A 13,265-nucleotide genomic window follows, 5' to 3' on the forward strand; every position below is an offset into this window, starting at 1 on the left:
TTATTGCAGACCCAAAACCGCGGGGTTTGAGCCCAAATCGGGGCTGCGGAACTAGAGGTTTTTGGGCTTGGAGATGACGTCATCGTGGCCTTGATGGCGGACCCAAAACCGCGGGTTTTGAGCCCAAATCGGGGCTGCGGAACTAGAGGTTTTTGGGCTTGGAGATGACGTCATCGTGGCCTTGATGGCAGACCCAAAACCGCGGGGTTTGAGCCCAAATCGGGGCTGCGGAACTAGAGGTTTTTGGGCTTGGAGATGACGTCATCGTGGCCTTTATTGCGGACCCAAAACCGCGGGTTTTGAGCCCAAATCGGGGCTGCGGAACTAGAGGTTTTTGGGCTTGGAGATGACGTCATCGTGGCCTTGATGGCGGACCCAAAACCGCGGGTTTTGAGCCCAAATCGGGGCTGCGGAACTAGAGGTTTTTGGGCTTGGAGATGACGTCATCGTGGCCTTGATGGCGGACCCAAAACCGCGGGTTTTGAGCCCAAATCGGGGCTGCGGAACTAGAGGTTTTTGGGCTTGGAGATGACGTCATCGTGGCCCCGATGGCGGACCCAAAACCGCGGGTTTTGAGCCCAAATCGGGGCTGCGGAACTAGAGGTTTTTGGGCTTGGAGATGACGTCATCGTGGCCCCGATGGCGGACCCAAAACCGCGGGTTTTGAGCCCAAATCGGGGCTGCGGAACTAGAGGTTTTTGGGCTTGGAGATGACGTCATCGTGGCCTTGATGGCAGACCCAGGTTTTTGGGCTTGGAAACCGCGGGGTTTGAGCCCAAATCGGGGCTGCGGAACTAGAGGTTTTTGGGCTTGGAGATGACGCCGTCGGGGTAGAGCTGCTTGAAGTGCGCCACCACGTCCGGGTCCAGCAGGTGGATCCCGTCCAGCTGGTTCCCCAGCGTGATCCTAATTAATTAGGGCATTAATTAATTAATTAGTCATTAATTAGCTCATTAACCACCGATTAACCATTAATTCAGTAACCGAGCTCGTCAGGTCACCCCTAATTCGTTACGTGGGCCCCTTAGCTCAGCGTTCATTGATCGGGGTCATTAATTAATCAGGTCCGTTAATTAATTAGTAATCAGAGTCGTTAGGACCGTTAAGCATTGATTCGCTAACCGTTATTTAATTAGCGTCATTGGTTAATCGTTAGCAATTAATTACTAGTGAGCTATCGATTAACGATTAAGGAGCTATTAGTTGACGATTAATTAGCCATCAGGGAGCTATTAATTAACCATTATCTATTAGTGAGCTATTAATTGACTTTTAAGGAGGCATTATTTGACTATTAGTTAGCCACTAATGCGCTATTAATTAGCTATCAATTAGCCATTAATTAACTCTTAGCAAACTGTTAATTATTAGGAAGCCATGACTTTACTTAAATAGCCATTAATGAGCTAGATAATTAGGTATTATTTAGCCATTAATTATTAGGGAGCTATTAACTATTAGGGAACCGTTAATTAACTATTAATTAACCATTAAGGTGCTATTAATTAGCTGTCAATTAACCATTAACTATTAGTTATTAATTATTAGGGAGCCATTAATTGACTCAATTAGCCACTAATGAGCTGTTAATTAGCTCTTGCCTGTTCATTATCAGTGCGCTATCAATCAACTATTAGGGAGATACTAATTGTTCATTCACCATTAGTCGTTAATGGGATCCATTAATTAGTACTTATTAATTAGCTATTATTGAGCAACCAAGTCGCTTTAAACGAGCTATTAAGCAACTATCAACAAGCTATCAACGATCGATTAATTAGCCGTTAATTAGTCCCTAACTAGCCGCTAATGTGATCCATTAATTATTAATTAGCTATTAATGCGTTATCATTGAACTACCAAATCGCTTTAAACGAGCTATTCAGCAACTATCAACAAGCTATCAACGATCGATTAATTAGCCGTTAATTAGTCGCTAATTAGACGCTATTACTTAGCTATTAACGCGTTCTCATTGCGCTACCAAGTCGCTTTAACCGAGCTATTCAGCAACTATCAACGAGCTCCCAACGCTGGGTTAATCAGCCGCTGATTAGCCGTTAATTAGATGCTAATCAGGCGCTAATGAGATGCTAATGAGATGCTAATGAGCGGTACCAGTTGGGCTGGACGTTGTGTGGCCGCCCGAAGAGCTCGATCTTGCGCGTGCCGGGCGAGAGCCGCTCGATCATGCCGTAGATCTCGTCGGGCTTGTGGCTCGTCGAGCGCACCTGATTGGCCACGCCCCTCATTAGCATAACGCCGTGCTAATTAGTGACGTCATCGGCGACGTCATTAACGGGGGGGGGGGGGGGGTAACCTCGGCCACGATGACGTCGCAGTCCAAGCCGCGGTTGAAGCCTTGGGGGTTGCCCTTCACCCCCACCTAGGAAAAGGAGGGGTTTTTTTGACCCAAAATGACCCAAAATCCCACTTTCTGGACCCAAAAGGAGACCTCTTGAGACCGAAATCTGACTTCTGCGCCCCAAAAGGCAGCTTTGGGAACCCCAAAATCCACCCTTTTCACCCCAAAATCCCACTCTAGAACCCCCAAAATCCACCCTTTTCACCCCAAAATCCCACTCTAGAACCCCCAAAATCCCCCCTTTCCACCCCAAAATCCCACTCTAGAACCCCCCCAAAAATCCCCCTTTTCACCCCAAACCCCCACCCCAGAACCCAAAAAAAATCCTTTTCCACCCCAAAATCCCACTCTAGAACCCCCAAATCGCCCTTTTTCACCCCAAAACCCGACTCCAGGACCCCAAAATCCCTTTTTTTCACCCCAAACCCCACTCTAGGACACCCAAATCCTCCTTTTCAACCCCAAAACCCGACTCCAGGACCCCAAAATCGCCCTTTTCCTCCCCAAAAAATCACTTTTCCACCCCAAAATCCCCCTTTTCCACCCCCAAAAAAATCACTTTTCCACCCCAAATTCCCCCTTTTTCACCCCAAACCCCCACTCTAGAACCCCAAATCCTCCATTTCCACCCCAAAATCCCACGCTAGAACCCCAAAACCCCCAATTTCCACCCCCAAAAAAAATCACTTTTCCACCCCAAAATCCCCCTTTTTCACCCCAACCCCCCCCCCTCCCGGACCCAAAATCCCCTTTTCCACCCCAAAACCCCCTCCCGGACACAGAATCCCCCTTTTCCACCCCAAAATGACCCAAAATCCCCCTTTTCCCCCAAAAAATGACTCAAAATCCCCGTTTTCCACCCCAAAATGACCCAAAATCTCCCTTTTCCCCCCAAAATGACCCCAAATCGCCCTTTTCTCCCCCAAAATGACCCAAAATCGCGCTTTTTCCCCCCAAAGCCCTGCCCCATACCAAGCAATGCTCCTTGCCGTGGTTGAGCCAGTGCCCGGTGCGGCCGGTGCGGATGATGCGCTGCAGCTGATTGGTCTTCACCCAGATGATCTCATCGACGCGCTCGTACCTGCCCGTTTGGGGGAAAACGGGCCGTTTTGGGTCACTTTGGGGTGAAAAGAGGCCATTTTGGGGGTGAAAAAAGGGGCGATTTTGGGGAGCCCCAAAACTCACCCCCAGAGGTTGAGGCATTCGCGGCCCAGCTCCATGGCCCTGTGGGGAGGAGGGCGTGGGGTCACTAAGGGGGTTTTGGGGCCAAAAACGGGGGGTTTGGGGTCAATAAAGGGGTTTGGGGTCAATAAAGGGGTTTTGGGGTCAATAAAGGGGTTTTGGGTCAATAAAGGGGGGTTTTGGGGTCAATAAAGGGGTTTTGGGTCAATAAATGGGCTTTGGGGTCAATAAAGGGGTTTTGGGTCAATAAAGGGGTTTTGGGTCCCAACAAGACCCCAATGGAAGGCCCCAAAGAAGACCCCAACGAAGACCTCAATGGAAGATCCCAATGGAAGACCCCAAAGAAGACCCCAATGAAAACCCCAAAGAAGACCCCAATGGAAGATCCCAATGGAAGACCCCAAAGAAGACCCCAACAAAGACCCCAATGGAAGATCCCAATGAAGACCCCAAAGAAGACCCCAACGAAGACCTCAATGGAAGACCCCAATGGAAGACCCCAAGGAAGACCCCAACAAAGACCCCAATGGAAGATCCCAATGAAGACCCCAACGAAGACCCCAACGAAGACCTCAATGGAAGACCCCAATGGAAGACCCCAAAGAAGACCCCAACAAAGACCCCAATGGAAGATCCCAATGGAAGACCCCAACGAAGACCCCAATGGAAGACCCCAACGAAGACCCCAATGGAAGCCCCCCCCCCGCCCCCGATGGGAGTGGGGTTGTTGTCGACCTCCCGGTGACCCATAGGAAGAGGAAGCCCTCGTCCTGCAGCACGGGGATGTTGAGGCGCCGCATCTCGTCGTCGGTGAGCGTCCCGTAGGGCAGCTCCATGTGGATGTCCCAGGGCGGGTCGGCCATCACCACCGCGAACTTGCCCAGGATGCTCACGTCCAGGTACCGGATGTCGCAGCAGATCCACTGGGGAAGGGGACACACCGAAATTCAGCAGGATGCCTCAAAAGTCCATCAAAATACAACTAAATTCATCAAAATACAGCAAAAGTCCATCAAAATACAACTAAATTCATCAAAATACAACTAAATTCCATCAAAATACAACTAAATCCATCAAAATACAACTAAATCCATCAAAATACAACTAAATTCATCAAAATACAGCAAAAGTCCATCAAAATACAGCAAAATTCATCAAAGTACAACTAAATTCATCAAAGTACAACTAAATTCATCAAAGTACAACTAAATTCCATCAAAATACAACTAAATTCCAAGAAAATACAACAAAATTCAAGACACTTCCCGAAAATTCCAACAAAATCCAACAAAACTCCATCAAAATACAACAAAATTACAACAAAATTCAACAAATTCCAACAAAATTCACCCAAATTCCAACAAAATTCAACAGAATTCCAACAAAATTCAACAAAATTCAACAAAATCCAACATAATTCATTAAATTCCAACAAAAGTCAAGACACTTCCTGAAAATCCCAACAAAATTCACCCGAATTCCAACAAAATTCAACAAAATTCCAACAAAATTCAACAAAATCCAACATAATTCATTAAATTCCAACAAAATTCAAGACACTTCCTGAAAATCCCAACAAAATTCACCCAAATTCCAACAAAATTCAACAGAATTCCAACAAAATTCAACAAAATCCAACAAAATTCATCAAATTCCAACAAAATTCAAGACACTTCCTGAAAATCCCAACAAAATTCACCCAAAATTCACCCAAATTCCAACAAAATTCAACAAAATCCAACAAAATTCATCAAATTCCAACAAAATTCAAGACACTTCCTGAAAATCCCAACAAAATTCACCCAAAATTCACCCAAATTCCAACAAAATTCAACAAAATCCAACAAAATTCATCAAATTCCAACAAAATTCAAGACACTTCCTGAAAATCCCAACAAAATTCTCCAAAATTCACCCAAATTCCAACAAAATTCACCCAAATTCCAACAAAATTCAACAAAATCCAACATAATTCATTAAATTCCAACAAAATTCAAGACACTTCCTGAAAATCCCAACAAAATTCACCCAAATTCCAACAAAATTCAAGACACTTCCTGAAAATCCCAACAAAATTCAAAATTCCAACAAAATTCAACAAAATCCAACCAACAAAATTCCCAAAATTCACCCAAATTCCAACAAAATTCAACAAAATCCAACAAAATTCATCAAATTCCAACAAAATTCAAGACACTTCCTGAAAATCCCAACAAAATTCACCCAAATTCCAACAAAACAAAAATCAACATAAATTAAATTCCCAACTTCCTGAAAATCCCAACAAAATTCAAAATTCAACAAAATCCAACAAAATTCATCAAATTCCAACAAAATTCAAGACACTTCCTGAAAATCCCAACAAAATTCACCTACGGGTTGAGACAAAAATTCAACAAATCACCACCGCAAATCAGCTAAAACCAACAAAAATAACAACAAAGAATCCAACAAAACCACCGGCCAAGAAAACAAATTCCAACAAAAGCCCAAAAAAATCATTTTCTTAGTGCATGGACCAATCCCTATAATGCTGCCGAGTCCATTCGGTCCATGATGTTCCAAGTTCATTCTCTGTTGGGATGATGGCTGGAGGGAAGTCAGGGCCAGTCGCTGGTGACCTGGAGACATCTAGTTGATGGGCTATAAAAGCATTACACAGCAGGCAACAGCATACAATTGAGTTCACTGGCTGTTTTCCCCTAATATCAAATCCCCTTGAGGTATACATCGGACTTCCCCATCTTCCCGCATTACCCACCAAGTATATCCAGGTCCCTGAGCAAAAGCAATCCCACGAGTGGGTTTGCCTTTACCTGAAGCAGGAATAACCCAGACTGTCTTCCCCAGCAAATTCTTCATATGCACCACGGGAACTCTGTCCCCCTCTACAATATGTAAAAGTTCTGACTGGGCTGGGCCAGCCCTGTTGGCAGATCCTCTGGTGTTGACCAACCAGGTGGCCTTTGGTAAATGTGTATCCCAATGCTTGAAAGTTCCCCCACCCATCGCTCTCAGTGTAGTTTTTAACAGCCCATTGTACCGTTCGATTTTCCCAGAGGCTGGTGCATGGTAGGGGATGTGATATACCCACTCAATGCCATGCTCTTTGGCCCAAATATCTATAAGGTTATTCCGGAAATGAGTCCCATTGTCTGACTCAATTCTCTCTGGGGTGCCGTGTCGCCACAAAATCTGTTTCTCAAGGCCCAGGATGGTGTTCCGGGCAGTGGCATGGGGCACAGCGTATGTTTCCAGCCACCCGGTGGTTGCTTCCACCATGGTAAGCACATGGCGCTTGCCTTGGCGGGTTGGTGGCAGTGTGATATAGTCAATCTGCCAGGCCTCCCCATATTTATACTTCAACCATCGTCCTCCATACCAAAGAGGCTTTAACCGCTTGGCTTGTTTAATTGCAGCACATGTTTCACACTCATGAATAACCTGGGCAATAGTGTCCATTGTTAAGTCCACCCCTCGGTCACGGCCTTCACCACCAGATTCTGCACCCGGGCAGCAATATCTTTCCACAGTGCAGCAGCCCAGATGGGTTTACCTCTGCGTTGCCAGTTGCTCTGCTTCCATTGCTTCAACCACCCCCACAGGGCATTTGCCACCATCCATGAGTCAGTATAGAGATAAAGTACTGGCCACTTTTCTCGTTCAGCAATGTCCAGGGCCAGCTGGATGGCTTTCACCTCGGCAAATTGACTCGATTCACCCTCTCCTTCAGCAGTTTCTGCAACTTGTCGTCCAGGACTCCATACAGCTGCCTTCCATCTCCGATGCTTTCCCACAATACGGCAAGAGCCATCAGTAAACAAGGCATACTGCTTTTCACTTTCTGACAGTTTATTATATGGTGGGGCCTCTTCAGCACGCACCACCTCCTCCTCTGGTGACATTCCGAAATCTTTGCCCTCTGGCCAGTCCATGATGACTTCTAGAATGCCTGGACGACTGGGATTTCCTATTCGAGTTCGTTGTGTAATTAGTGCAGCCCATTTACTCCATGTAGCATCAGTTGCATGATGTGTAGAGGAGACCCTGCCTTTGAACATCCAGCCCAGCACGGGCAGCCGGGGTGCCAGGAGGAGCTGTGCTTCAGTGCCAATCACTTCCGAAGCAGCTCGAACCCCTTCATAGGCTGCCAGTATCTCTTTCTCAGTTGGGGTATAGCTGGCCTCAGATCCTTTGTATCCCCGACTCCAAAAGCCGAGGGGTCGACCTCGAGTCTCCCCTGGAGCTTTCTGCCAGAGGCTCCAGGTAGGACCGTTCTCCCCAGCTGCAGTGTACAGCACATTTTTTACATCTGGTCCGGTTCGGACTGGTCCAAGGGCTACTGCATGAACTATCTCGCGTTTAATTTGCTCAAAGGCTTGTTGCTGCTCAGGGCCCCATTTAAAATCATTCTTCTTCCGGGTCACATGATAGAGAGGGCTTACAATCGAACTGTAATTTGGGATGTGCATTCTCCAGAACCCCACTGCACCCAAGAAAGCTTGCGTTTCTTTCTTATTAGTTGGTGGAGACATTGCTGTTATCTTGTTGATCACATCTGTGGGGATCTGTCTACGTCCATCTTGCCATTTTATTCCCAAAAATTGAATCTCCTGTGCAGGTCCCTTGACCTTACTCCGTTTTATGGCAAAACCGGCTTTCAGCAGGATTTGGATTATTTTCCTCCCTTTCTCAAAGACTTCTTCCGCTGTATCGCCCCACACAATAATGTCATCAATGTATTGCAGGTGTTCTGGAGCTTGCCCCTGTTCCAGTGCAGTCTGGATCAGTCCATGGCAAATGGTAGGGCTGTGTTTCCACCCCTGGGGCAGTCGGTTCCAAGTGAACTGGACACCCCTCCAAGTAAAAGCAAACTGGGGCCTGCACTCTGCTGCCAAAGGAATGGAGAAAAATGCATTGGCAATATCAATCGTGGCATACCACTTGGCTGCTTTTGACTCTAGTTCATACTGAAGTTCTAGCATGTCCGGTACGGCAGCACTCAATGGTGGTGTGACTTCATTCAGGCCACGATAGTCTACTGTTAGTCTCCATTCTCCATTAGACTTTCGCACTGGCCATATGGGGCTATTGAAGGGTGAGCGGGTCCTGCTGATCACCCCCTGACTCTCCAGTCTACGGATCAGCTGATGGATGGGAATCAGGGAGTCTCGGTTGGTGCGATATTGCCGCCGGTGCACTGTTGTGGTCGCAATTGGCACTTGTTGTTCTTCAACTTTCAGCAACCCCACAGCAGAGGGATCTTCTGAGAGACCAGGCAAGGTGGACAGCTGCTCAATTTCCTCAGTCTCCAAAGCAGCAATACCAAAAGCCCACCGGTACCCTTTTGGGTCTTTGAAGTACCCTCTCTTGAGGTAGTCTATGCCGAGGATGCATGGAGCCTCTGGACCAGTCACAATAGGGTGCTTTTGCCACTCCCTCCCAGTCAGGCTGATTTCAGCCTCCAGCACAGTCAACTCTTGGGATCCTCCTGTTACTCCAGAAATATAGATGGGTTCCACCCCTTGACAGCTTGATGGCATCAGGGTACACTGTGCACCGGTATCTACTAGAGCCTTATACTTCTGTGGGACTGATGTGCCAGGCCATCTGATCCACACAGTCCAGTAAATCCGATTGTCCCCTACCTCCACCTGGCTGGAGGCAGGGCCCCTCTAATGGTCGTCACAGCATTGGACACTTAAGTCGTGTTGAAAGGGATTATTCTTCGTTATCACAGGAGCTGGAGTAAAATCAGCTCTTCCACTCCATCTGGGAAACTGCTCACCAGAGACTGAAGCCGTAGCTCTCATGGGACGATCAGTCTTGGCCCTTGCTCCCCTCTTCAGTTCACTCACCCGTTCCTCCAAAGCTGAAGTAGGTTTTCCATCCCACTTTGTCATGTCTTCTCCGTGATCCAGCAGGTAAAACCATAGGGTACCCCGTGGCGTATACCTTCTGTATCTCCTCTCTTGAACAATAGGACGTCTTTTGTTAATAGCTGAGACGCGTGTTGGTACACGTGAGGAGCTGGATAAATCAGATACATCGTCCCTCAATTTGTCGAGGTCCTGGGACAGTTTTTTCACAGCTGAGATGATGGAAGGAGTGAGATTGTCTTCGAACTCTCGGAGTTTATGAACCATTTCATCCACTGTTAGTGGTACTATGTCATTCCAGGTCACTGTTGCCAATGAATGGGCATATGATGACGGTGCATTCCGTGTAAGTTTTCGCCACATGGGTCGTGTACATTCAACTTCATCTGGATCTATAGGTGTATCCCCGTTATTCGGCTTGATGTGATAGATCATCTCTACGATGGCCGATTCCCTCAGAGACTGGATGCCTTTGTCTATAGTAGTCCACTTGGCCGAACGACTCGTAACATCGTCCTTGTACGGAAACCTTTCTTTCACAGCTGCCAAGAGCCTCCTCCAAAGGCTGAGGGACTTTTTCTCTCTTGCAATTGCTTTGTCAATTCCCCCTTCTCTAGCAAGTGATCCCAGCTGCTTGGCTTCTGTACCTTCTAGTTCGTGACCATCGGCCCCATTGTCCCAGCATCGGAGTAACCAGGTGATGATGTGCTCCCCTGGTTGACGGGTAAAATCTTTTCGCATATTCCGCAGCTCGGTTGAGGTCCGAGGTCGAGAAGTTACTTCTTCTTCTTCTTCGTCATGTGAGGATGACTCCTGATCAGATTCTGGACCGGGTGGTGAATTCATTGGTTCTTCATCTCGCTTCACCCTTTTTGCCTCCTTTTTGCTTGTTCTCTTGCGTACAGGGGCAACTGATATTGGTACGAATTGGTCCTCTGGTTTGGCTGCAGTGATTATCACTGTGGTTTGAGTAGCGACTGTACTTGTTGCTGGGGGTGGTGTAGCTACCGTGCTTGGAGCTGGGGTAACCGCGCTGTCTGTTGCAGTTGAAGTTTGAGCAGCTGCTGTACTTGCCACTGGGGTAGCTGCGCAGTTCATTGCAGCCAAAGTTTGAGTAGCGACTGTCACTTTGCCCTCAAATCCGCCGACATTCTTTTCCTTTTGAAGGTGCTGAATAGTGTTGAACAAGGCCCTGTAAGCATAGGCCAAGCCCCAGCACGTTGCCGTGATTTGTCCATCTCTGGTATGGCCAGAATGACCACACACCTCATTTAAGTGTTTTACTAATTCTTCTGGATTTTGCAGTTGTTCGGTAGTGAAATTCCAAAATACTGGAGGGGCCCACTGACCTAGATACTTGCCCATACTATCCCACACACCCTGCCACTCATGGCTGTCCAGCCTCTGGGAAAATCTCTCGGTCCTCCTACATCGTCGTTTGACCCCAGACAAGACCCAAACCTGAATCTGCTTAACTCTTGAAATCAGTAGTGGGCAAAACACACTCTGTATGCGTGTTAGCATGGTGATTCCCATCACCATCAGCAAACAAGTCTCAAGAGCATTAAAAGGCCATTTAAAAAATTCAAAACTCTCAAATGTAAATGGTCTGGGGGGACGACTAGGAGGGTAAAAGGATGTCTCCTTCACAGGTTGAGCACCTGAGAAGGAGAAAAAAGATGTGTAATTGCTAAGCACCTCCATCATATACCTCCCAAAGTATAAAGGTGGTGACCACACTGGGAACATAAACCAGAGGAAAAACCTTGAGAGCCAATAAATCAGCATTGTGACGAGTGACTATCAATCCAGTCAGATCTGTTCTTATCTCAACCCCTCGAGCCCCACGTATGGGTCACTCTATGGGTCACTCTATGGCTCTATGGGTCACTATGGCTATATGGGTGGCTCTATGGGTCTATGGGTCTATGGGTGGCTCTATGGGTCTATGGCTCTATGGGTCACTCTATGGGTCACTCTATGGCTCTATGGGTCGCTCTATGAGTGGCTCTATGGGTGACTCTATGGGTTGCTCTATGGCTCTGTGGGTGGCTCTATGGGTCTATGGGTGGCTCTATGGGTCTATGGATGAGTCACTCTATGGGTTTATGGGTGGCTCTATGGGTCTATGGCTCTATGGGTGGCTCTATGGCTCTATGGCTCTATGGGTCGCTCTATGGGTCACTCTATGGCTCTATGGGTCACTCTATGGCTCTATGGGTCACTATGGCTATATGGGTGGCTCTATGGGTCTATGGCTCTATGGGTCGCTCTATGGGTCTATGCATGGCTCTATGGGTCGCTCTACGGCTCTATGGGTGGCTCTATGGCTCTATGGCTCTATGGGTCGCTCTATGGCTCTGTGGGTGGCTCTATGGGTCTATGGGAGGCTCTATGTGTCTATGGATGGGTCACTCTATGGGTTTATGGGTGGCTCTATGGCTCTATGGCTCTATGGGTGGCTCTATGGCTCTGTGGGTGACTCTATGGGTCGCTCTATGGCTCTATGGGTGGCTGTATGGGTCACTGTATGGGTCTATGTGTGGCTCTATGGGTCTATGGCTCTATGGGTCACTCTACGGCTCTATGGGTGGCTCTATGGGTCTATGGGTCACTCTGTGGCTCTATGGGTCGCTCTATGGCTCTATGGGTGGCTCTATGGCTCTATGGCTCTATGGGTCGCTCTATGGGTCAATCAATGGCTCTATGGGTCACTCTATGGCTCTATGGGTCACTATGGCTATATGGGTGGCTCTATGGGTCTATGGCTGTATGGGTGGCTCTATGGCTCTATGGGTCGCTCTATGGCTATATGGGTTGCTCTATGGCTCTATGGGTCGCTCTATGGCTCTATGGGTCGCTCTATGGCTCTATGGGTCACTCTATGGCTCTATGGGTTGCTCTATGGCTCTATGGGTCACTCTATGGCTCTATGGGTCACTCTATGGGTTGCTCTATGGCTCTACGGGTCTATGGCTCTATGGGTCGCTCTATGGCTCTATGAGTGGCCCTATGGGTCTATGGGTCACTCTGTGGCTCTATGGGTCGCTTTATGGCTCTATGGGTCTATGGCTCTATGTGTGGCTCTATGGGTCGCTCTATGGGTCTATGCGTGGCTCTATGGGTCACTCTATGGCTCTATGGATGGCTCTATGGGTCATGTATGGGTCACCCTATGGGTTTATGGGTGGCTCTGTGGCTCTATGGATGGCTCTATGGGTCTATGGCTGCATGGGTCGCTCTATGGGTGTCTCTATGGGTCTCTATGGGTCACTCTATGGGTCTCTCTATGGGTCTCTATGGGTCTCTATGGGTCCCGCTATGGGTCTCTATGGGTCGCTATGGGTCTCACCGGAAGTGCAGGTGGCGGCAGGGCCGCTCGGCGCCGCTGGCCCTCACGCACTCTGGCTCTATGTCTCTATGGGTCACTCTATGGGTCTCTATGGGTCTCTATGGGTCCCGCTATGGGTCGCTATGGGTCGCTATGGGTCTCTATGGGTCTCTATGGGTCTCTATGGGTCTCTATGTGTCTCTATGGGTCTCTATGGGTCGCTATGGGTCTCTATGGGTCTCTATGGGTCTCTATGGGTCTCTATGGGTCGCTATGGGTCGCTATGGGTCGCTATGGGTCTCACCGGAAGTGCAGGCGGCGGCAGGGCCGCTCGGCGCCGCTGGCCCTCACGCACTCCTCCTTGGTGCCGTGGTCGCAGAACTCCTGGACCTGGGCGCGCCCGCGGGACCGGAACTTCTCCACGATGGATTGCTCCTTCGCCGTCGTCGTGTTGAGCAGCTCCAGGATCTCCTGGCTCACCTGACCCACAGCGACAGACCCATAGAGA

At 48.2% G+C, this 13,265-nt stretch overlaps 1 protein-coding gene across 1 annotated transcript; it reads right to left on the reverse strand.

Annotated features, from left to right (window-relative positions):
* Window positions 1-790: 790 nt before the first annotated feature.
* Window positions 791-13,243, reverse strand: LOC130611842 (N6-adenosine-methyltransferase subunit METTL3; the record flags this gene model as incomplete). The annotated part of the gene is made up of 7 exons (XM_057433028.1): window positions 791-906; window positions 2,119-2,231; window positions 2,321-2,386; window positions 3,338-3,446; window positions 3,551-3,589; window positions 4,283-4,477; window positions 13,062-13,243. Coding segments are annotated over 7 exons (816 nt in total), but the record flags the coding sequence as incomplete, so codon positions are not given.
* Window positions 13,244-13,265: the final 22 nt, after the last annotated feature.

The sequence above is a fragment of the Pezoporus wallicus genome, unplaced genomic scaffold, assembly GCF_028554395.1.
Source record: "Pezoporus wallicus isolate ANWC-B61680 ecotype Strahan unplaced genomic scaffold, APGP_CSIRO_Pwel_v1 contig_7730, whole genome shotgun sequence".
Classification (NCBI taxonomy): domain Eukaryota; kingdom Metazoa; phylum Chordata; class Aves; order Psittaciformes; family Psittacidae; genus Pezoporus; species Pezoporus wallicus.